General features: G+C 52.0%; 3 protein-coding genes across 3 annotated transcripts; 2 read left to right on the top strand and 1 right to left on the bottom strand.

The window, feature by feature from the left end:
- Positions 1-311: 311 nt before the first annotated feature.
- N0V96_009698 (uncharacterized protein) lies at positions 312-2,246 on the top strand (the record flags this gene model as incomplete). Its single annotated transcript, XM_065758718.1, has 9 exons — positions 312-500; positions 565-592; positions 646-742; positions 803-912; positions 965-1,038; positions 1,093-1,141; positions 1,205-1,602; positions 1,660-1,903; positions 1,960-2,246. The coding sequence occupies 9 exons, from the start codon at positions 312-314 to the stop codon at positions 2,244-2,246; spliced, it is 1,476 nt and encodes a 491-aa protein (XP_065612783.1).
- Positions 2,247-10,577: 8,331 nt separating this feature from the next.
- Positions 10,578-15,344, top strand: CDR1_6 (Multidrug resistance protein; the record flags this gene model as incomplete). Its single annotated transcript, XM_053190364.2, has 3 exons — positions 10,578-11,316; positions 11,454-12,493; positions 12,549-15,344. The coding sequence occupies 3 exons, from the start codon at positions 10,578-10,580 to the stop codon at positions 15,342-15,344; spliced, it is 4,575 nt and encodes a 1,524-aa protein (XP_053052294.1).
- A 4,233-nt stretch (positions 15,345-19,577) lies between these two features.
- N0V96_009696 (uncharacterized protein) lies at positions 19,578-20,544 on the bottom strand (the record flags this gene model as incomplete). Its single annotated transcript, XM_053190363.1, has 2 exons — positions 19,578-20,462; positions 20,512-20,544. The coding sequence occupies 2 exons, from the start codon at positions 20,542-20,544 to the stop codon at positions 19,578-19,580; spliced, it is 918 nt and encodes a 305-aa protein (XP_053052293.1).
- Between the last annotated feature and the right edge of the window lie 559 nt (positions 20,545-21,103).

Below are 21,103 nucleotides of genomic sequence, written 5' to 3'. Positions count from 1 at the left end.
GATTCGGGGATCACTCGTAGATATGACCTTTGCGTGGGGTATCAACGATGCAACAGTCTTGAAAAGTTCATAAATACCACGTTCCTGCTGGTTGTCCAGCATGTCGGGTTGGTTGACAAAAAACAAAACGAAGTAAGAGGCCGTAACTCCATCCTCGTTTATGCTTATTTCTTAGACCGCAACTCTCTTCACCGCAGAGTTTAGCCCCGCCGATCCCTCTTTTTTCTGACAACCCCCTTTCCCCGAAAAAACAGACTTTGCTAGGCGCACAATCGGGCCCGAGCACGATATCAATATCAGCAAAATCTACAATGGGTGCGAGCGAGAAGCGTTCACCTTCGGTGGAGCGCGAAGAGCATGCCATCCATACCGTTGACAGTGTAATCATGGACGAGAAGCCGAATCCTAAGGATGAGGAGAATCGCGACTGGACCGGATCTGCGAAGAAGACCGACCCGGAAGAGATCAAGCTGGTGCGGAAGCTAGATTGGCGGATCATGGTAAGTTTTCAATACCTCCGACAACACAGATGCTCGTTCGTTATCTAACAACTCCTTCAAACAGCCGACACTCTGTATCATGTACTTCTTGAGTACGATTCCCCGCTCGAACTCCCATCATCAGATTACCTGACTGACCAATCAGACTACGTCGATCGTAATGCCATTGCTCAGGCACGACTGAACAACTTGGAGAAGGATTTAGGCATGTCGGGAACCGAATTTAACACCACAGTTTCGATGTAAGACGCGAAGCTCTGCCGATTGTTAAAAAGAGAGGACTCTGGCTAACAACTCCGCAGTCTCTTTGTGGGCTACGTTCTCATGCAGATTCCGTCCAATATGTTGATCACTAGGATTCAACCTGGCATGTACATGAGCGCGTGGATGTTGATCTGGGCTGTAGTCTCAGGTACGAAATCTATCAGATTATGAAGTGCTCGTCAAGTCTAACAGACATTTAGGTTGCACGGCACTTGTCCAGAACTACGGAGGTCTTGTTGCTTGCAGGTTCTTCCTCGGTATTACCGAAGCTCCCGTACGTCACAACATCAAACGTCGGGTTATGAGGCCTCTCACTTACACGGAGTAGTTCTACCCAGGCGCAACGTACATGCTATCAATCTTCTACACCCGCAAAGGTCAGCTGCCTCCTCACTCTCCATCCAACCTCTAACGTGATTATCAACTAACACACCCCACAGAGGTCGCCTCCCGCATCGCCCTCCTCTACTGCGCCCAAATCCTCGCAACGGGCCTCTCCTCCCTCATCGCAGCCGGCATCTTCGCCGGCATGGACGGCCTCAACGGCATCGCAGGCTGGCGCTGGCTCTTCATCGTCGAGGGCGCCGCCACGGGCCTCGTCGCCCTCTTCGGTTTCTGGCTCCTCCCCAATACGCCCCTGACGACGCGCTGGCTCAACGACCGTGAGCGCGAGCTCGCTCACTCCCGCATGGAGAAGGATAAGCTGTCCGACTCGGATGATAAGAAGGCTTCTGCTATGGATGGCCTGAAGCAGGCTGTGAGGGATAAGAGGACGTGGTTGTTCTGCTTGATGCAGAATTTCCATCTGAGTGCTTGCAGCTTCAACTCCTTCTTCCCTGTACGTACCACTTCTCTTATTGCGGTTGATTGAAGGTACAAGGCTAACGAAGACTAGACTGTTGTCAAGACTCTGGGTTTCAACACCACCATCACCCTCGTCATGACCTGCCCGCCTTTCATCTTCGCCGGTGCCGCCGGTATATTGTTCGGCTGGAGCTCCGGTAGACTTCACGAGAGAACATGGCACATTACAGTCGGCCTCGGCGTCGCGATCCTTGGCTTCGTCGTGGCGGCCTCGACGCTCAACACAGCGGCTCGCTATGTTGCCTGCTTCATCTTCCCTATGGGAGCCTATGCCGGTTAGTGCTCATTCTCGCTCTTCATGACCAAGACATTTTGCTGACTCGCCGTGTAGTGAACTCCGTCATCATCGGCTGGGCCTCTTCGACGCTATCACAGACTAAGGAGAAGAAGGCAGTCGTCCTCGCCATGACCAATGTCGGTGGCCAGATCGGCTACATCTACGGTGCCTACCTCTGGCCTAAGAGCGACGAGCCCCGCTACGCTATTGGTTTTGGTGCCTCTGCTGGCTTCGCCTTGCTTTCAATCCTTTGCGCCTGGTGGATTCGTGTCTTGCTTGTCAGGGAGAACCGGAGGATTCGGGCTTCTACCTCGGAGAATGTGAACTTGTATGGATACTAAGTGACCCAAGATGGGCTTGCTGTTGTAGAGCTTAGAGCTTGGTGGTGCTGTGTCCTCTCCGTATGGAAGCGTCGGATAATGTAGCAGCAATGACTGCGGCCATGCTATCATTGTGAAAGAGTTATGTGAGCTTCAAATATGACGCCACGAATTTTGAGCAGATATAAGATTTCCTACTGGATTATCATTCTACACATGAGTAAGCTCAATTCCCGAGTGAAGTCCGGCGGGGAAAGACATGGATCTCGCCTTGTTATCGAACGATGGTAATGAGTAGCACGCCTGCCGCTTCCAAGTTTCAAGATTTCATACAGCGCGATACAATTGTGCATCCATAATCATCAAACTCATTGCCCAAGGCTTCTTAGCTAGTATTTCTTGCAGAAAATAGCTAAAGGAGAGAATAGCTCTAGGTTGAGGCTGCTTTAGTAACGTCGTGGGACAACCAACTACTGAACAACAAATTGAATGATAAAAGACTGCACAGTCTGGCAGCTTTGATCAGATAGTCACGTTTTCCAAAATATTGTCTGAGCTCACACAGATGTGTAGCACGCCTATCCAGCCCATGCAGAAGACCAGATTCCTCGGGTGTGCTCAATGTTGCCACGAGATTAGCCCATGGATCATGGCCAGCCTTCAAACCTCAACATGAACCCAAAATATTCACTTGAAATATATCAACAGTTGTTTCATCGTTCGCCTTAAACTCCCGATTCATGCAGCTGACATGTTCCGTCGACGTCCGTGGTTTAGTAGGGCTGAGGCCAGTGCAACGATGGCTTTCATCCTATGGTAAATCGGGGTGCAGTGCTATGTCTCCTCCAAACCAATTATGTGATGTACAGCATCAAAGTTCCATGGGGCGCGCTCTTCCTTTTCTTCGTATAAGTCCATTTTTCACCTTAATATCACAGAACGCTACCTCAATAGTCGCGATGCGAGGAAGAAGCATCCTTTCCATGCCTCATTCACGACAGTGATGCCACCTTCCTGCTACCTACTTATCAGCCTTATGGCGTTGGGCGAAATAGCTTGCATCTTCGAAGCCAGAGGCTGATCCGATCTGTAGCTTATGGAGCCTCATTGATCATCTTGATACTTGCAATAGTGCGATGTCGAAATGAATCTCGGTACCCTCACCCCATGTAGTCGTCCACGTTCAACACGGCACGCTGTACTCCTGAATCGATGATTACAATGGGGTAGAAGGGCATGCCTTTACTGATCACATCCTCTACACTGTTCAACTCCGAGAGTCTAGCAGTACTATGCGGTAGTCACGCTTCGTATCAACAAGTATCACAAGATCGACCTTACCAGCCAACTATTTCGTCACAACTATCTCGAAGCATCAAAGGATAGCCGCCACAACGTGAACACGATTGCAGTCGTCCCGAAAGAGAATTACTTTCGACCAAATGAGACGATGCACAAAGGCCGATCTACTAATCATGTGAGGTTCCGACAGTCTGAAGTTGAGTTATGCGTGGCATCATCTGCCACCGTTGAATAAGGGGTCTCGCCATGCTAATCATTGAGTCGGCTTATCGGCTGCGATTTACTGCCCGCTGATAATTGGAATAGCCATGATGTTAATCCGTTTCAGGTCTAAACTGCAAAGTGGCTCATGGATGAGTTGTCAAACATGACGACAAACGTTAACTTGTATGACGTTGAACCTTGATATCGTCCATCGAGGCTGTCAAGGGCGGCACGACTCATGCAGTTGGAAAGACGCACCGGCCAAGAACACGTCTCTGCATGTACCTGAGTGGGTGGCCTAACTTGTTTCTCCATCCAGACACTATTTACCTCACGGGGCGGGCCGGACGTGGTCTGGAGAAATGCATCACCTTATTCATGTGCCTTTAAAACCAGGTTCTCGGCGGCACTTGCTGCGTTTTGCCACGAATGATATACAGGCCGAGGTTTCCGGGTGCATACACAATCAGTCATCACACGACTCGACTGTCCCCCTTTGGGACAGCATCTGCCCTGACCCATCTGAACAACTTGCCTTACCAAGTTGCGGGGGCGGAGCTCGAGTGGTTCGGATGGTCCCTTGCTTGTCTTTAGTATAGATGTAGACCCGTGGTGAGGCCTATGTCCGATCAGGTCCGGGCCCGGGGAAAGCACAATCTTAGCTCCGGATGAATATATGGGGCCGTTGACGGGCATTGTATCTGCCGCGAGATTGCCAGTATCAACGTGACTTACGTAGAATAGGGCGTGTACGGAGTACATGAAAGTGAAGAAGGTTGAATTTAAGCAATGCCAAAAAGTCTGCACGTGAAATCCGAGGCTGTCGATGCCGTTGACTGATTGTCAAACGTAGCAGAAACTTAATGATCAATCTGCTAAGACCGTGCTGCTGCTGGTGCGCAGTGCAGGTTCTTCTCCAGGTTCATCATCCGTTGTCAATGGTGGGGAGGAGCTTCTGCCGAAGGGAAGAATCCTGGGATAGTCGCGCTAGTCCTAATAGGGGAGTATTGTTGGCTGTGAGAGTCCCTGTCATCGTCGAATCTCGTTAAGGGCAGTACTGGAGCGGATGTGACTTTGTCAGACAGATAACTATGAGTGAGGCCGGGAAAAGACGGAGGTCGGCAGTGTCTTCCTCTCTGAGCGATATGGAGGGATGGGCGCGCCATCGGGGCGATCCCGGAGTCCGACAGAAAGCTATAAAAAATCAATTGGTCCGACTGGATGCTAGGTCACCAAAAGCCGGGGTTTTCAGGCTCAGGCTGACGCACAGTTCCGAGAGAGAGGGAGCTGGTGTGGTGAGGGTTGCAGGGCCGAGCAGAGCTGGATAGGGTGGACTGGGCTGGGCCGGGTGTGGTTTTTACGGGCAGTGCGTTTCTCTGTACAGCGTCTTCCTGGCTGCGCTGCGTGAAGCTTGAAGGGCGGTACGTAAGATTGACTGTGGGGGTTGCCTCTAATGCGGGCTGATGAGCGATGCCTGGTTGGGCAAAGTGATTTGACGAGTTTGACGAGTCACGTTGATTAGTGTTTCCTGTCCCGTTTTCGAATTCGCGTTCGTATTGTGGATACGGCAGACATATTAGCAGAGGTGCCAGTGCAATCTCTACAATAGGTCTTCGTACTAAGTACCGTATACAATGATTGGTATGCACACTCGAGGCAAGATCAGGCGTCTAAATCATCATCGGCCATGTTGCGCCCCATCTAGCAGCTTTGGTGAAGTGACTCCTGCCGCTGCTAGGTGACTTTTCAATCTGAAATGGAAGTTGAGAGACGCTTTTGTGTCTTTGCATCGATTATTGGCGACAATTGGGACTGGAGTATGGATGCCATCATCCTTGTGCGTTCCGGAGTTGCTGCCGCCTGCCGTCTGTGAATAGCCGCCACTTGGGTTGGTCGCATCGGTGTGATAATGCGCCAAATTTGGCACTTGGGGTTGCTAATGGTACACATGGCGGGCAGTAGCGACGGATCCGGGGTACCGGTATTGGGTCGTGATCGCGTGTATCCTGGTGTTCAAGCGTCACCACACGCATCGGGGAATCAGAAGCCTCGGCCCATCGTGATCCAATACTACCAATGTCGATCTCAGCCGCCGACATCTATCTAAATCGGCCAAAGTTCCGACGGGTGGTGGAACCCCGAGACCACGGAGCCGTCATGAATTCCTCGGAAAGAGGCGCCCGTGACGATATGGATGATGCAGAACAAGTGGCGGGGTCGGACTCGGTGTTCGTCCCCGATGGTGGGATGTTGGTTACTGCTGAAGGCCTCAACGTGAGAGCTGTTTCTAGAGAGCCTTCTAGACCACTTCCTGATTTCCTCTTCCGCTCGTCTGGTGTGAGAGCGGGAGGCTTTTACGAACGAAGGTCCTGTCTTGTGACTACTTTAGCCTTGACGTGGTACACCGTCAAACGTCGCTTAGGACGAAAGTTAGATAGTCGCGGTGTTGGGAGTCGGGACGAGTCAGCAGACAGACGACAGGCTCTGAGCTCTGAGGGGCAACTCAAAAGTCTGAAGGTCTGAAAGTCTGAAAGTCTGTTGTTTACTCCTTCAGTGGTGAGACTGCGCTAAGACGTTGTCTCGCGGCGACTGCTGTTGATAGTCTGGCGTTGCTGCGCTGCCGTCATGCCATGTGGATTGCGTGACCCGGTGAAGACTACAAGGGGAAGAATGTGCCGTGGATCTCGGAGTACTGGTGCAGCCCGCCCGGTAAGTCATGACGGTCGGAGTGGATGACTCCAGTCGGAACCGGGAGACAGATCTCGGACGAAGCTGATTAATCTAATCTGGACGGGTCTGCGGTGCGGAGTAGTCTGTACTGCGCTGAAGGCTAGGAAGTACTGTATCTCTTGTTCAAACTCCGTAGTCTGTGATGTTGAAGCGCCAACTGACCCTTGGGCCCTGAGCCGGTGGGCGAGGCATGTGGGAATCTGAATGATGCAGATCTGGCGGACAGGTTTGCGGTTTGGCGGCGGGCCAGGGCCCAGGGGTGTGTGCGTTTGCCGTAAATCGTCGTATATCGGCTGTGCTGATCGCCCAGTTGGAACGGGCTGCGACGTGGCCAGGATCGGGTCAAGGCGCATCTTTTCCGAAGAGTGCGTGAAGATATTTACTACCCTGAGTTCAAACTGCTCGTCTGTCTTTCTGCTGTGTCCACAAGATTAGATGTGTTCATAGAATTCGTTTCTCTTGCCATTATGCCGGAGCATGGTGATGAGAACGTCTGAGGAACAAAAAGCTTCCAGCGAACCTCAAGCTCCATAGTAGTTGGTCGCATGGTATTCATTCGCCTGGTGCGTGTAAGATTGGATTGGCGATAATGAATTAATTGGTGAGATGAGTTTCTCAAGTCCAGAGTGTACCCGTAGGTCCAGTGTGGACGTGTGGTGTCAAGCGTTTTCGGTGGCCGGTGACGGATGGCGAGCCCCGGCAGGCGAAGGCGCAGGTGTACCGTGTGGGTCCAGCCGGAGGAAAGCACGAGCAGGCTTACCTGCGGACCTGCCGCCTGCGGGTTGTCGGGGTGCTCGAAGAACCCGAGACAAGCAAGCACCACGCTTCAGTGGCTGCCTCGCTTGCGGCTCGTTGGTGACCACCCCTTTTTTGTGGTCAAACGAGCGGTACGTATCGATGAGTGGCGTCCTTCTAGCTCCATGTCAAATTTCCAATTAGATGTTGAGCGGGCCTTGCTGCTTCTTTAATGGGTCATCTTGGGGATACGTAGTCTATGAGTGGGGCCGCCCGAGGGAGCGGGAACCTGTAAACTCTGGCAATCTGGGAAAGAAGGCGCTTTGCGGGCGAGGCAAGACAGCTGCTCGTCCAATGGGCAACCACGATTCACGAATGAACCGAATGAGAAGAGAAAGTTGTTACGAATGTCGCAGGAGCCCAACAGGGGAGGCTCCCTCCTTTCTCAGTGGCCCCAGTGGACATCATTTCTACTGGTGCTCCGCTCGTATGAACATCCGTAAATCGAACAGGGCCAAGACTCAACACACATTCGCTACTGCAATGCTGACCGCGACTGGCAACGAACTGGAAGTTGTTTGCTTTGGTAAAGATTCCACGTATGTACCTCAACCAGGTGGAAAAAAGGAGTCTTGATCGCACCCGATAGCAGGGCTGTGCCAGTCTTTCGTGCCATCCATCTAACCTGTCGTGGATACTCACACCCTCAATCAATGGAACCTTCTCTCACCTTGTTGTCGGTACAGTTTGAGCAGCCTCATTGGGCGATTATCGGCCTGATAGGGCGTTTCGAGGGGCAACCCAAGTCAATTACGCTGTGCCTGCCATGATGCTGGGAAATGGAGGGGGGACAAGCTCAGACTGATGCTTACAAAATACTTGTGATACTCATAGAGTTCAAAGTGACAGGTTGGGCGGTCTTGTACGGACAGTTGGGGTTTCGAGAGTGCCAGATGGCACATGTTTGAGGCTTCTACGAATACACCTGTGCCTCGTTGTTCGCTATCCTATTTGCGCCATGGATATCCGTGATGAGGTGAGATTGGCAAGCCCACACAGCCTTATTATGCAGCTGGTATTGGGTTGCTGTTGTTGGTGTTATCCGCCATGACATGTCAATTGTGCCCCAGGATTGGATGCAGCCTGCAGCTGCTGCTGTGTCAGTAATGCATGCAAGTTTGCAACTGCAACTGCAGGGAAACGGTAACCCGTTGACGGCGTGTTACAGTCCCGAATGGAGGGCTAGACTCCCTGGCGGTTGGCGTCTCCGTCTCTCGATCTGCTACCCAAATGGTGTTGCTTGCGCCGGGAACGGGCAGTTGGTATCATGGCCTCGGGAATTGACAAGATGCCGATAGGGACCTAGAATTCAGTCTCGCAGGGCATTGTCCCGGGCCCCTGCTGCGATTTGATTGTTGGATCTTGGGGTGACAGAGAGACATGGAGACGTTTCTTTCTCTCTCCCTTTTTTGTCTGCCCTGGTGAGACGAATTACCAAGACCCTGTGTTTCTATTCATACCTGTATGTAGGTACTAGTTCGGAGTGGATCAGGAAATCAATCTGTGTACCGTAGTAATATCGGACTTGAAATGTCTTATGGCCGACTTCGCGGTCTTGTGCCCGACTTTTAATGTCAGCACTGCAGACGTTGTAGATACTGCGGACTGCATGTGGCGGTAAAAGCTTCTTGAATATGGTTAAGGTATGGTTGTTTCTTGGTCCCGCTCGAGAAAACCCCCCCGCATATCAGGTGAACGGGGCGGCTACGAGTCTATGAGCCTAGAGTTCGTCATTAACTCTGCGCCGTACAGGCTGGACCCTGACTCTCGGTGATGGTGAGAAGTCTCGTGGTGCATGCAAAGCCGGCGCTGAATACTGTGTATGGCGAGCTTGGTGTTTCTCAGCGCCGGCTATGTTGGACCGAATAACACGTGGCAGCGGGCCAATTTCGACGGTGCTTACGCCCCTGCCCGCGGAGTTTGGACGCTGGCAAATGTGCTCAAACGGTCAGAGTCATCTGCCAAGTCGAGGCTGAAGTAGTGATGGAGTGATGTTCAGCAAAAGTCCGCAAGCTTCAAAGTTTCAAAGTCTTTGCGCAAGGAAAATATCCGCACCTACTCGAAATGCATCTGCCACAGGGTGCCGACCGTCGATTCGGCGGACGTGGTGGGTTCCTCCCGGCGGATTCGCACCGCGCCTTCCATGGAACATGGTACCGGAGGCGCGACGTACCTGCACATTCAAATTTCAACAGAGTGAGAAAGAGAAGGAGCGAAGAGCTAGAGGAAGAAGCTAGGGGTTCTGGAGACTTTGTGGGCCCCGTCGAGCGCGTCATCCTCGCTACGGGAAAGAACCTCAGACTCTAGAGACCCGCGTGAGAAAAAGAGGTACGACGGTACTGCAGTACGTGCCTCGTATCTTTGAGCTGCAAGCATCGTATTTTTTGCTGTGTTGCCGCGTGGGAAGGTACATCACCCGCCGCACTTTCCCTTCCATCTATCTACCTTAGCATCTGGGCCAAGCCAAGCAAGAAGGTCCCGCAATCGTATCCCTGCCCGGACGGTACGTACTCACAAATATACTGCACGCCAGCGGACATCCATTTCGGGACGTTTCGATTTTCTGACCTTGGCCCCATTGGACCTGGAGACTTTTCGGTGCCTTCTGCGGAGGGTATTTTGTCTGGTATTTTGCCTGGTCTTTGCCTTGCGACAGAAGTACCTACCTTACGTGTCTGTGGTGGGCATTTTTTGTTTTATTTTATTCCAGCTGCTTTGTTTTGTCATTTTTTTTATTATTATTGCCCTTCTCCTTCAAGTTAAATCGAAAGCACCTACTACTCATTTGCCTGCCCCATGCTTACCCTCCCGGCCCAGGTCCATTCCGTCCCATCTTTCCCACCGGGGCGTGCTCCTTGACGCCGTGTGTATTTCGTACCTACGCAGTAAGGTACCTCAGTTGCCTTTCATCCTGGTCACCCCGAACTGCTGGGATCATCTTTTTTAATTCTCGCAGCCCTCCCACCACCACCTTCATCTGAGGTGCTTCTTTTACCCCTTCCTCTTCCGTCACCTTCGACGACTTCTCTCCTTTCCTCCTCACTTCCTTTTTTTCGCGTCGGTCCTTTAATCAACCAATACCCTCTCCGCCAGTCTATCTGTCTGGTTGGACCCTTAGTACCTAATACCGAAGATAATCAAGTAACCGCGCCGTCGGGAACCGACGCTGCGGAGAGAGCAAGAAGCAGCATCCTCGAATCTGTGCCCAGCGGGTGGTGACTTGTACACCCAGCAACACCAACGGCACTACCAACTAACAAGCGTCACTTCTCGATAATCTGGGATCGCGGTTGAGTCCGTCCCCTACGCATATCCGCCAACATGGCTTTCGCCGGGATGGCTTCCATTCCCAACTACGACAGCACGGCACAGACGTCTGGTGTTCCCATCAGCTCAGCTCGCAGCAACCACCATGAGGAGGAGGATATCGCTGCCGCCAACCAGAACACCGTCGACACCGCCGCCACATCCATCACCGAGGTAGCGGGGAGCGACAAGGCTCCCAAGAAGTCTTCAACCCCTTTTGACAGCGACAAGATCTCCGCTGAGGGTGAAGATGAGGATTCCGAGATGGAGCGCCGCCACTCCTTGGTGCAGTCGCTTGCCCGCAAGTACTCCCACGCCTCGGCTACCGGCACCGTGAGAGGGAACCCCTTCTTCGCCGATGAGACGTCGCCCCTGAACCCGAACTCGCCCGACTTTAATGGCCGTGCTTGGGCCCGCGCCATGGTCGACCTCGTCCAGCAGAACGGTGCTTCCTTCCGTACCTCCGGTGTCGCTTTCCAGAACCTCAATGTCTTTGGTTTTGGCCAGGCCACCGACTACCAGAAGGATGTCGGAAACATCTGGCTGAGTGTGGCTGGTCTCGCGCGTAAGCTTACCGGTGGAGGTGGAAAGACCAGAATCGACATTCTTCGCAACTTTGACGGTCTTGTCCGCAAGGGCGAGATGTTAGTTGTTCTGGGTCCTCCTGGCTCTGGTTGCTCGACTTTCTTGAAGACTATCGCGGGTGAGACTAACGGTCTCTACACCGACGACAGCTCCTATTTCAACTACCAAGGTAAGTGGCGTCAACCTCCCAGATCAGGCTTGCAGGGGTTCACCGAGGCTGGCGTCGAGTTTCCTCCTCGCTGCAAGACACTGCAACCGCCACTTGGTGTAACATCGTATGAATCGTTCGGTACTAACAGGGTTTAGGAATGACTTCTAAGGAGATGCACACCCAGCACCGTGGTGAGGCTATCTACACGGCCGAGGTGGACGTTCACTTTCCTCAGCTATCTGTTGGAGACACCTTGACATTCGCCGCCCGCGCCCGTCAACCGCGCCAGCTTCCCGAGGGTATTAGCAGCAATGACTTCGCCCAGCACCTGAGAGACGTCGTTATGGCCATGTTCGGTATCTCGCATACCGTGAACACGCGCGTCGGTAACGAGTACATCCGCGGTGTGTCGGGTGGTGAACGCAAACGTGTCACCATCGCCGAGGCTGCCCTCTCTGGAGCTCCTCTGCAATGCTGGGACAACAGTACCCGTGGTCTGGATTCCGCCAACGCCATCGAATTCTGCAAGACCCTCCGTCTGCAAACCGAGCTTTTCGACAGCACAGCCTGCGTGTCAATCTACCAGGCTCCCCAGAGTGCCTACGACCTCTTTGACAAGGTTGCTGTTCTGTATGAGGGTCGCCAGATCTTCTTTGGCAAGGCCACCGATGCCCGGCAATATTTCATTGACCTTGGATACGATTGCCCTGCCCGTGCCACCACCCCCGATTTCCTGACTTCCATGACCAGTCCTCAGGAGCGTCACGTTCGCCCCGGCTGGGAGAACAGGGCACCCCGTACCCCTGACGAGTTCGCTACCGCCTGGAAGAACAGCGCCAACTACACCGCTCTGCAAGCTGAGATTGAGGAATACAAGCAGACTCACCCTCTCAACGGTCCCGATGCCGAGGCTTTCCGTGCCTCGAAGAAGGCCCAGCAGGCCAAGGGCCAGCGCGCCAAGTCTCCCTTCACCTTGTCCTACGCCCAGCAGATCAAACTTTGCTTGTGGCGTGGATGGAGACGTCTGATCGGTGATCCCAGCATCACTGTCGGTTCGCTCATCGGGAACGTCGTCATGGGTCTCATTATTGGAAGTGTCTTCTACAACTTGCAGCAGGACACCCAGAGTTTCTTCCAACGCGGTGCCCTCCTCTTCTTTGCCTTGCTCATGAACGCCTTCTCCAGTGCCCTCGAGGTTAGTTGTAGAACCGTGGCATTAGAAAGTTATTCACAAGCTAACCTGAAATTAGATTTTGACCCTCTATGCTCAACGTCCGATTGTAGAGAAGCATTCCCGTTACGCCCTGTATCACCCGTCTGCCGAAGCCGTTGCGTCCATGCTGTGCGACATGCCGTATAAGGTCATGAACACAATCGTCTTCAACCTGGTCCTCTACTTCATGACGAATCTGCGACGCGAGCCCGGAGCCTTCTTCTTCTTCCTTCTAATGTCCTTCTTCACGGTCTTGACCATGTCAATGATTTTCCGAACCATTGCTTCGTCGTCTCGAACCCTGTCGCAAGCCATGGTACCTGCCGCCATTCTTATCCTGGATCTCGTCATCTTCACTGGCTTCGTCATTCCTATCGATTACATGTTGGATTGGTGCCGATGGCTCAACTACCTTGATCCTCTGGCATACTCTTTCGAGTCACTCATCGTCAACGAATTCCACGGTCGCAACTTCGCCTGCTCTGAAAGCCAATTCGTCCCCAGCTCTGCCGTTCCCGGCTACGCCAATCTCCCATCCGCCCAGCGTGTGTGTAGTGCCGTCGGTTCCGTTGCTGGTCTTGACTACGTGAGCGGCGACGACTACGTTGGTTCTGGATTCCGCTACTCGTATGCCAACCGCTGGCGCAACTTTGGTATCCTCATCGCCTTTATGCTTTTCTTCCTGATGACATACATGGTTACGGCAGAGTTGGTCTCGGAGAAGAAGTCCAAGGGAGAAGTCCTTGTGTTCCGTCGCGGACACAAGCCCGCTGCCCTCAACGAGAAGCACACTGACGACCCCGAGGATATCCGCGTCGGACCCGTGACCACCGCCGACCGTGCCCGCATCAACGAGAAGAACGATGGTCTCATTGAGGAACAAAAGTCCACCTTCCACTGGAACGACGTCTGCTACGAGGTCCAAATCAAAAACGAGACGAGACGCATTCTGGATCACGTCGATGGTTGGGTCAAGCCTGGTACTTTGACCGCCCTCATGGGTGTGTCAGGTGCTGGCAAGACCACGCTTTTGGACTGCTTGGCTGACCGTACCTCTATGGGTGTCATCACTGGTGAAATGCTGGTTGACGGTTACCATCGCGATGCTTCTTTCCAGCGCAAGACTGGTTACGTCCAACAGCAAGATTTGCACCTGCAGACCACTACTGTCCGCGAGGCTCTCAACTTCTCTGCCCTCCTTCGTCAACCCGAACACGTCCCGAGACAAGAGAAGCTCGACTACGTTGAGGAGGTTATTAAGCTTTTGGATATGGAAGAGTATGCCGATGCTGTGGTCGGTGTTCCTGGAGAAGGTCTCAACGTTGAGCAACGTAAGCGCTTGACTATCGGTGTCGAGTTGGTTGCGAAGCCTCCTTTGTTGCTCTTCGTTGATGAACCCACTTCTGGTCTTGACTCGCAGACTTCCTGGGCTATTCTCGACCTTTTGGAGAAATTGACCAAGAGTGGCCAGGCCATTCTCTGCACCATTCACCAGCCTTCCGCCATGCTTTTCCAACGTTTCGATCGTCTCCTTTTCCTCGCCAAGGGTGGTCGCACTGTCTACTTCGGCGACATTGGTGAGAACTCCAAGGTTATGACTTCTTACTTTGAGCGTATGAGCGGTATGACTTGCCCTCACGACGCCAACCCGGCCGAGTGGATGTTGGAGGTTATTGGTGCTGCTCCTGGATCCCACACCGATGTCGACTGGCACCAGGCTTGGCGCAAGTCTGAGGAATTCCAAGGCGTCCAGGCCGAACTGCAGAGACTCAAGGACGAGCGCGGTGTTCAGACCCCTGCTACTCACGACAAGGGCAGCTACCGCGAATTTGCTGCTCCCTTCTTCGCCCAGCTCAAGGAGGTTACCCACCGTGTCTTCCAACAGTACTGGAGAACGCCCTCGTACATCTACGCCAAGGCTGCGCTTTGCACCCTGGTCGCTGCATTCATCGGTTTCGTTTTCTTCAAGGCTCCCAACACCCAGCAGGGTCTCCAGAACCAGATGTTTGCCATCTTCAACCTACTCACCGTCTTTGGCCAACTCGTCCAGCAGACCATGCCTCACTTTGTCATTCAGCGGTCCTTGTACGAAGTGCGAGAGCGGCCGTCCAAGGTCTATGGCTGGAAGGTCTTCATGCTGAGCCAGATTATCGTCGAACTTCCCTGGAACACCCTCATGGCTGCCATTATGTACTTCTGTTGGTACTACCCCGTCGGCCTGTATCAGAACGCCATTCCCGCCGATCAGGTTACTGAGCGTGGTGCGCTGATGTTTCTGTACCTGCTCGTCTTCCTGCTGTTCACGTCGACCTTCACCGATTTCATTATCGCCGGATTCGAGACCGCCGAGGCTGGTGGCAATATTGCCAATTTGCTATTCATGCTTTGCCTCATCTTCTGCGGTGTGCTCGCCAACCCCGACTCCATCCCTCGCTTCTGGATTTTCATGTACCGTGTATCGCCATTCACGTACATTGTTTCGGGCATGTTATCTACGGCTGTCGCCAACACAGAGGTTGTCTGTGCTGCCAATGAGTTCCTCCACTTTGATCCTCCCTCAGGACAAAGCTGTGGAGCCTTCCTCGAGAAGTACATCGCGGCTGCTGGCGGATACCTTCGCGAGCCTAACGCCACCACCGACTGCCAGTTTTGCACCATTCAGGACACCAACGTCTTCCTGGCGAGCGTCAAGAGCGACTACAATGATCGCTGGAGGAACTTTGGCATTGCTTGGGTCTATATCATCTTCAACATCTTCGCCGCCCTGGGCTTGTACTGGTTGGCGAGAGTGCCGAAGAAGGGCGGCCTCTTTGGCAAGAAGAAGACTGAGTAAGGGCGTCTTGGCAAAAAAAGTTTTTCTTTAGACGAAAAGGATGAGAAGAAAATGAGAGCAAATGACACAAATGTGGGAGGGATTATGTGTGTACGAGTGAGCGAGCTATTTAGAAAGGAGAGCTCGGGTGCGAACCTGGAGACCATTTCTTCACCCCTTCTGGTGAACTGGTCAAGTATTTATGTCATGTCTGCTTTGTTGATATCCTGCATTCGGGATGCTGTAGAGACAGTACACCCCCCATTCTCATTATTGTTACTCTTAATAGATACCTAGAAGCAAGATTCTTTGAACGAACGAGATTGTCCCTACATCTGTCCTGTGCTAAGGAACGGATTATGCGTGCTTGAGGATTGCCTGCGGAGATGTAAGAAGTGCAGTGAATGTGACACAATAATGCACCGCCAGAGCAGGGTCCTTGAGTGGTTGGCCCGAATAGGGAGCGGCCGACCCCATCTACATCATCCATGAAAGTCAGAGGATTGCAAGCAAAATCTACCTCGCCTTACTCCCTCCGGATGAGGTAAAAATGCAGTGCAGGGTTGACTCCTGTTGTGCACCGAAAACGCAAAATGCCTCGCCAGATCTGATGACGGGCTTACCACTTGCCAGCCTTCGACGCCAGTCTTTCAGGTAGCGTATACCATAATTACCACTGGCTGAGTAGCTGGGGCCTTGTTTCCTGGAGGTAGAAGTGGAGATTTTCATCATCATGAACGTTGATTGGGACGTGTCGGCACACCAAGGTTGACAACTTCACGTCATGCAGTCAGCAGTATCAGTTGCTCAAGGCCAGCCTGCTCTCCTTGCTGCGTATCTTATGCTGCGGTTGATTCAGGGCTGACTGTAAGGCAAAACTGAAGCATGATGGGATCCATGGGATCTGTTGCAGGCTGAGAGGATGTTGAAGGCAATTGTTGTCGTCGAGAGCCAATTTCCTTCTGACGCAACATATAGGTCAGTCGTTAAGAGTTTGTTGTGTTTTCGAGAGTAGCGTGTTTGCCTCGAGAGGGTTGCCCACTGAGCATGATGGCTTATGGAGTTGAAATCTACATATACAGATGTGCTTGATGAGAAGGCGAGAGCTGTGGCTTGTGGAGGCGGAAGCGAGATGTTCTGAAGGTGCCATCGCGTTGTAACCCCGGAGGTTTCTTTGTGGCTGGAGAATTTCACTCAGGCTGATCAGTTGGATGGTACAGAGCTCTTTTGGAGCAGCCAAAATTGCAGTGAATACGACAGGACACGTCCTGACGCTGAATCTGGTTTAGCGACCTTGGCATACGACTCTACGCATCTACTCTCACAATCATTCGCTCAAGAACGCCCTCTTCATTTTCCCCCTAGTCATGGGTATTCTGGAGCAAAACCATATACCGTAAAATGATCTACGTCCATCACAAGTTCACAACCCCCTTCACTTGCTACATCCCCCCTGCGCCCCGACAGTATAGGTAGCCCCCCGGATATCATTCGAGCCAGGCTTCCCCTTATCTTGACCGCGAGCATCCTCGATGGTGAAAGTACCGGCAAGGAAATCGTTTAGGTTCGCCGAGGTGTTGATGCCGTTGACGCGGTCGATGACATGGCACTGCTCGTTTTGGCAGCAGCATTGCGGCGTGCCTACAAAGTTGGGGCTGCCTCCGGTGATGGCGTCCGGGTCTCTGAAGATTTGAAAGGTTTTACACTTTTTAGCTTGTCTTTCGGCTGGAGGAAGTGGTCAGTTTGTGGGTTCCGGTAAGGAAGAGTGTAGAGTGAGTTGGTAAATACCTAAGTCTCTGTTTGGTAGAACTGAAGAGGCGACTAGGGTCGCGATGAGCGGGAGGATGTAAGTGCACTTCATTGTTGAGAGAATTTATAAGTTCAAACTTCAAAAGAGTAGCTTCAAAAACAGACTCGAGGGAATGACTTGTGGAATGGACTTGAGAGATGGACTTGAAAATGAAAGACAGACTTAAGATGCGAGTATCACCTTCCATCGTGAGAAGGTCCAGTCAGATGAGGCTTGTCTATATACTCACTTTGTTCAAATCCCGAGATGCATCGTTGCCCTTTTGCTCGCAAGTCCGACGGCGTTCATCGTCTGGAATTGTCATCTCAGCCCAGCCCTCTTGGAAAGCTCGGATGATAGATCCGACTCCGAGTCAGTCTACAAGGGGTTGTCAGCGAGAAAATCGACTCGACCACCTTCTCAAGACCTTCTGAAAGCTTGATTTCCGGAAAGTCGGAAGCGCGTGCTCAGTTAGAGTTCAAGGCAATGCACAAGGGATGACAACTCCTTATCTTCCTACCACGTTCCTGAGAACCAGCTAAATTGTGCACGTCCACCACACTATCCGGTCCTAGGCCTACGATGAGAAGGGCCCTAGAGAGCAGAGCCACGATGGTTCCAGGACAATGATAATAAGCTTTTAAGTATCGTTGCAGATTCTCATGTACGCGTACGGGTCTCACCATTCTAAGGACACAGACACGGGCGTTCCGGCCAGAGTTGACCACTTTTCCCCGATTGGTTCACAAGCATCAGAGGATGAGCCTCCGATGCGATCAGACGTGTGTTATTCCACACCATTGGTGTCAAACATAAGGAAATGAGTGCTCATGTTCGTCCATTCTCTCTGGGTGCGAGTGTTGCACAGCGTACCGCAATTTCAGGGACTAGGGACCACGTGGAAAGTCTGATGGGCCGAATGTGTACCATGGTTCAACCTACTCGGCTATTGCCGTCTTGGCAAGAAGTCAAAACCATTTCTTCGGAAAGAATTGGACTGTCGTTCACCCGTGGAGATTCAGACTTCGGGTAGGTATTGCAAGAAAATGTCAATGAGTCCATGCCTCGTAAGGCGTAAGGGACCGCGTCCTATGAGGACCGCCGCAGCATCACGTTGAGTTCTAGAATGCTAACTTAGTTGCACACGAGGCTGGAAACCGACTTCGAGAAAACTTCTGAAGCTGCTAACACCATGAGTCGTTCGTAAGAAGAGCGTCATTGTAACGAGTCGGCCTTGAGCCTTGAGTTAAAAGTCCGACGGTCCGGCCTAATTAACCCATGAAGACCTTGGACTGTTCTGAAAACTAGTGCTTCGCAAGTTAAGCTGTTGCTGAGTCAGACACCATACTTACGTGAACATTAGGATGTGTTGGAGTGTCTCGAGATGCAATGTTAGCAAAGTGCTCGAGGCACAATTAGCTTGGTCTCTGTGCAACTGGCTGTGTCGATCCACCTTCTCAGCTTTGCACTGTTCTGAAGTGCAAGTGGTGTGAAGACCCTGGGGCGGAGTAAAAATGCAGTGAACTTGAACATGGGCAGTGGTGCATATGGCACCACTGACGTTGCCAATACCGTTAGACCCTTCAAGTAATGCTCCTAAACAGCCGTGGTCCCCTCTTTGGGGGTTTAAAAATTGCTGTGAAGGAATGCGGCCTCAATTCGCTGTATGGTGGTGGGGGATGGGGATTATCCCAAATAGGGGACACCGATTGAGTTAGACGTCCTTTGGGGGGAGCTAAAGTTGCAGTGAAGAGTTGCCACATTCCGCCTGATAGCGGTCTGACAACCCATATCAGCGCCATCGATGCGCGGCTGAGCAACATTTGTATCTTGGTCAGGGCGGGCTGAGGCTCTAAACATGTTGCGGACAGGGTAGAGTACTTGAGTCTGGAACAGGTCTGCTTTTGTGAACGACCTGGATTATGGTTAACAGCCTATTCTTGCTTTCTATCCTGAGGCTTCGGGAAAGAACATGAATGTCGAGGACACTTTGTTAGCGCTTCCTCTTGCCGTGTGTATCTATAAGTCTGGGGCAAGAAAGACGACGTAGGATGGTTCTTTATTGAATATATTAAATACTCTGTCTTAGGAATTCTTGATTGAGTATACCTCCCCGAGCATAATTTCTCCTTATACAGAGAGACAAATTTGTTATCAATTTCAGGTGTCCGTCTTCTACAAGCGCGTTTAATCATATTGATCTAGATAGTGACGATAGTGACTTAGAGACACAAGATGAAGGCATTGAGTTAAGTCCTGTCTATAAGCTGAATACATACTTCTTTCTGATTTTAGAGACCTTTGAATGTCAATGCATGTGCCTCCACCAGTGACATACATTGAGTATTCTTTCTAACTAGGATAGCTGGATCGTTATCATGACAAAGTTGAGTGCTTCTAACTTCTCAAGCTAGACACACTCAATCAGGTACCCTAAAATGAAAGAACATATCGTTGCTAGACGATCAAGCAGATACAATAGACTTTGAAATCTCCTGGACCAAAGCCTTCATCTCCTCGGTCGAGTGCTCCTTCAGGCCCAGCAGGTCGTTCTGCACGGTTTCGTAGCCGGGCTTCGCCTCCTCCGTCTGCGAGGCCCGGATAATGTATCCCAGCCAAACCCACTCGTCAAAGACGCCCTCGGACAGAGCCTTGTCCGACTTCGCCTGCACGTCCACCGTGTTCTCCTCCGAAATCGCCCAGCCATCGGCGCCCGTCACTGCCTGCGCGGCCTCCACGATATCGCGCTTCGACAGCTTCCCGTCGTGGATGCGAACCGTCTGGTTCTTCGTCGTGTCGGGGTTTCTCAGTACGCTGACGACAGCCTTTCCGACGGTCGAAAGCCTGGTCACACTGATGGGAAATGAACCCCCGTTGTAGATGGTGGCCTTCTTGCCGGCCACGTCGGCAATGAAGCCGACATTCAGACCCCAGTCGAGGAACAGGTTGTTGTAGATGAATGTGTAAGACAGGCCCGTCTCTGAGGCCCGCTTCTCAAGGAGGTCCTCGATTTTGACCTTATCGGCGAATACTGGCAGTGCACGGGCGAGGGGGTTCTGCAGGTCACTGCCGAACTCTGAAGGGATGAAGCGGGTGACGCCCGCGTCGATGGCGGCCTCGATCACTGTCTCCTGAAGGGAGAGTCCAGCTGATCCGATAGTGCTGACGACGGCTTCTTGGCCCTTAAGCGCGTCCGTAATGGCGGTCTTTGACGTGAAGTCGACCGTAACCTCTTTGACTTTCGATGAGAGTTCGGTGGGGAGCTTTCCTGTGGTGCGAGAGAGCACGGTAACCTCGAGACCGGCGTCGACGAGCTCTTTAAGGACAGCCGCGCCTAGGGAGCCAGCAGCCTGGTATTTGTGAGCAGCTGATCAAACTGTGGGATCTTGCAGTACTTACGCCGACATGAGCAATACGGGTCAGAGAGGGCATTATTGCGTTGGATGTTTGAGGCAGAAAAAGAGGCGATGTTCAAGAATTTCTATCGAGTAGAATTGGTTTCGGCTGTGAGGTGCGGTCTCGTAATTGTGTGATGTTTCGCTGAATGGGTTACAGACAAGCGCGAACAACAGCTCTTATATGTAGTTGGAAATAAAGGTTCCGAGTCATTACCTTGGTATCGAGATGATTGATGTACCGCAAACGAACGTGGCGTTAGTCGAGACGTGAGGCAGATCGGATGTATTTTGGTTCCGGGCTCGCAGGAGGCTTACAGCGAAACGGAAGCAAAATGGTTCTAAGCGCAGACGGACTAGCAAAAACCCCCAACTCCGTCAAATATAGTCAAAGCAACTTGACTGCTGAAAAATCTCGGATCCAGAATGATGATAGCCATCACGGGCAGAAACCCACTTCCTACTCATAGCGAGGAATTGGACTATCCCTAAAAGTGAGATTTCCACCCTCTTCTCAGTCACGGGCGAACTTTACCTCTTCTGCTCCTTGCCAATGTCTGTACCCATCTTCATACTCCGCGTAATAAAGACTAATA

Source organism: Colletotrichum fioriniae (assembly GCF_027942845.1).
Source record: "Colletotrichum fioriniae strain IMI 355084 chromosome Unknown scaffold_12, whole genome shotgun sequence".
In the NCBI taxonomy this organism is placed as follows: Eukaryota; Fungi; Ascomycota; class Sordariomycetes; order Glomerellales; family Glomerellaceae; genus Colletotrichum; species Colletotrichum fioriniae.
This window is presented reverse-complemented; position numbering and strand designations above follow the sequence as displayed.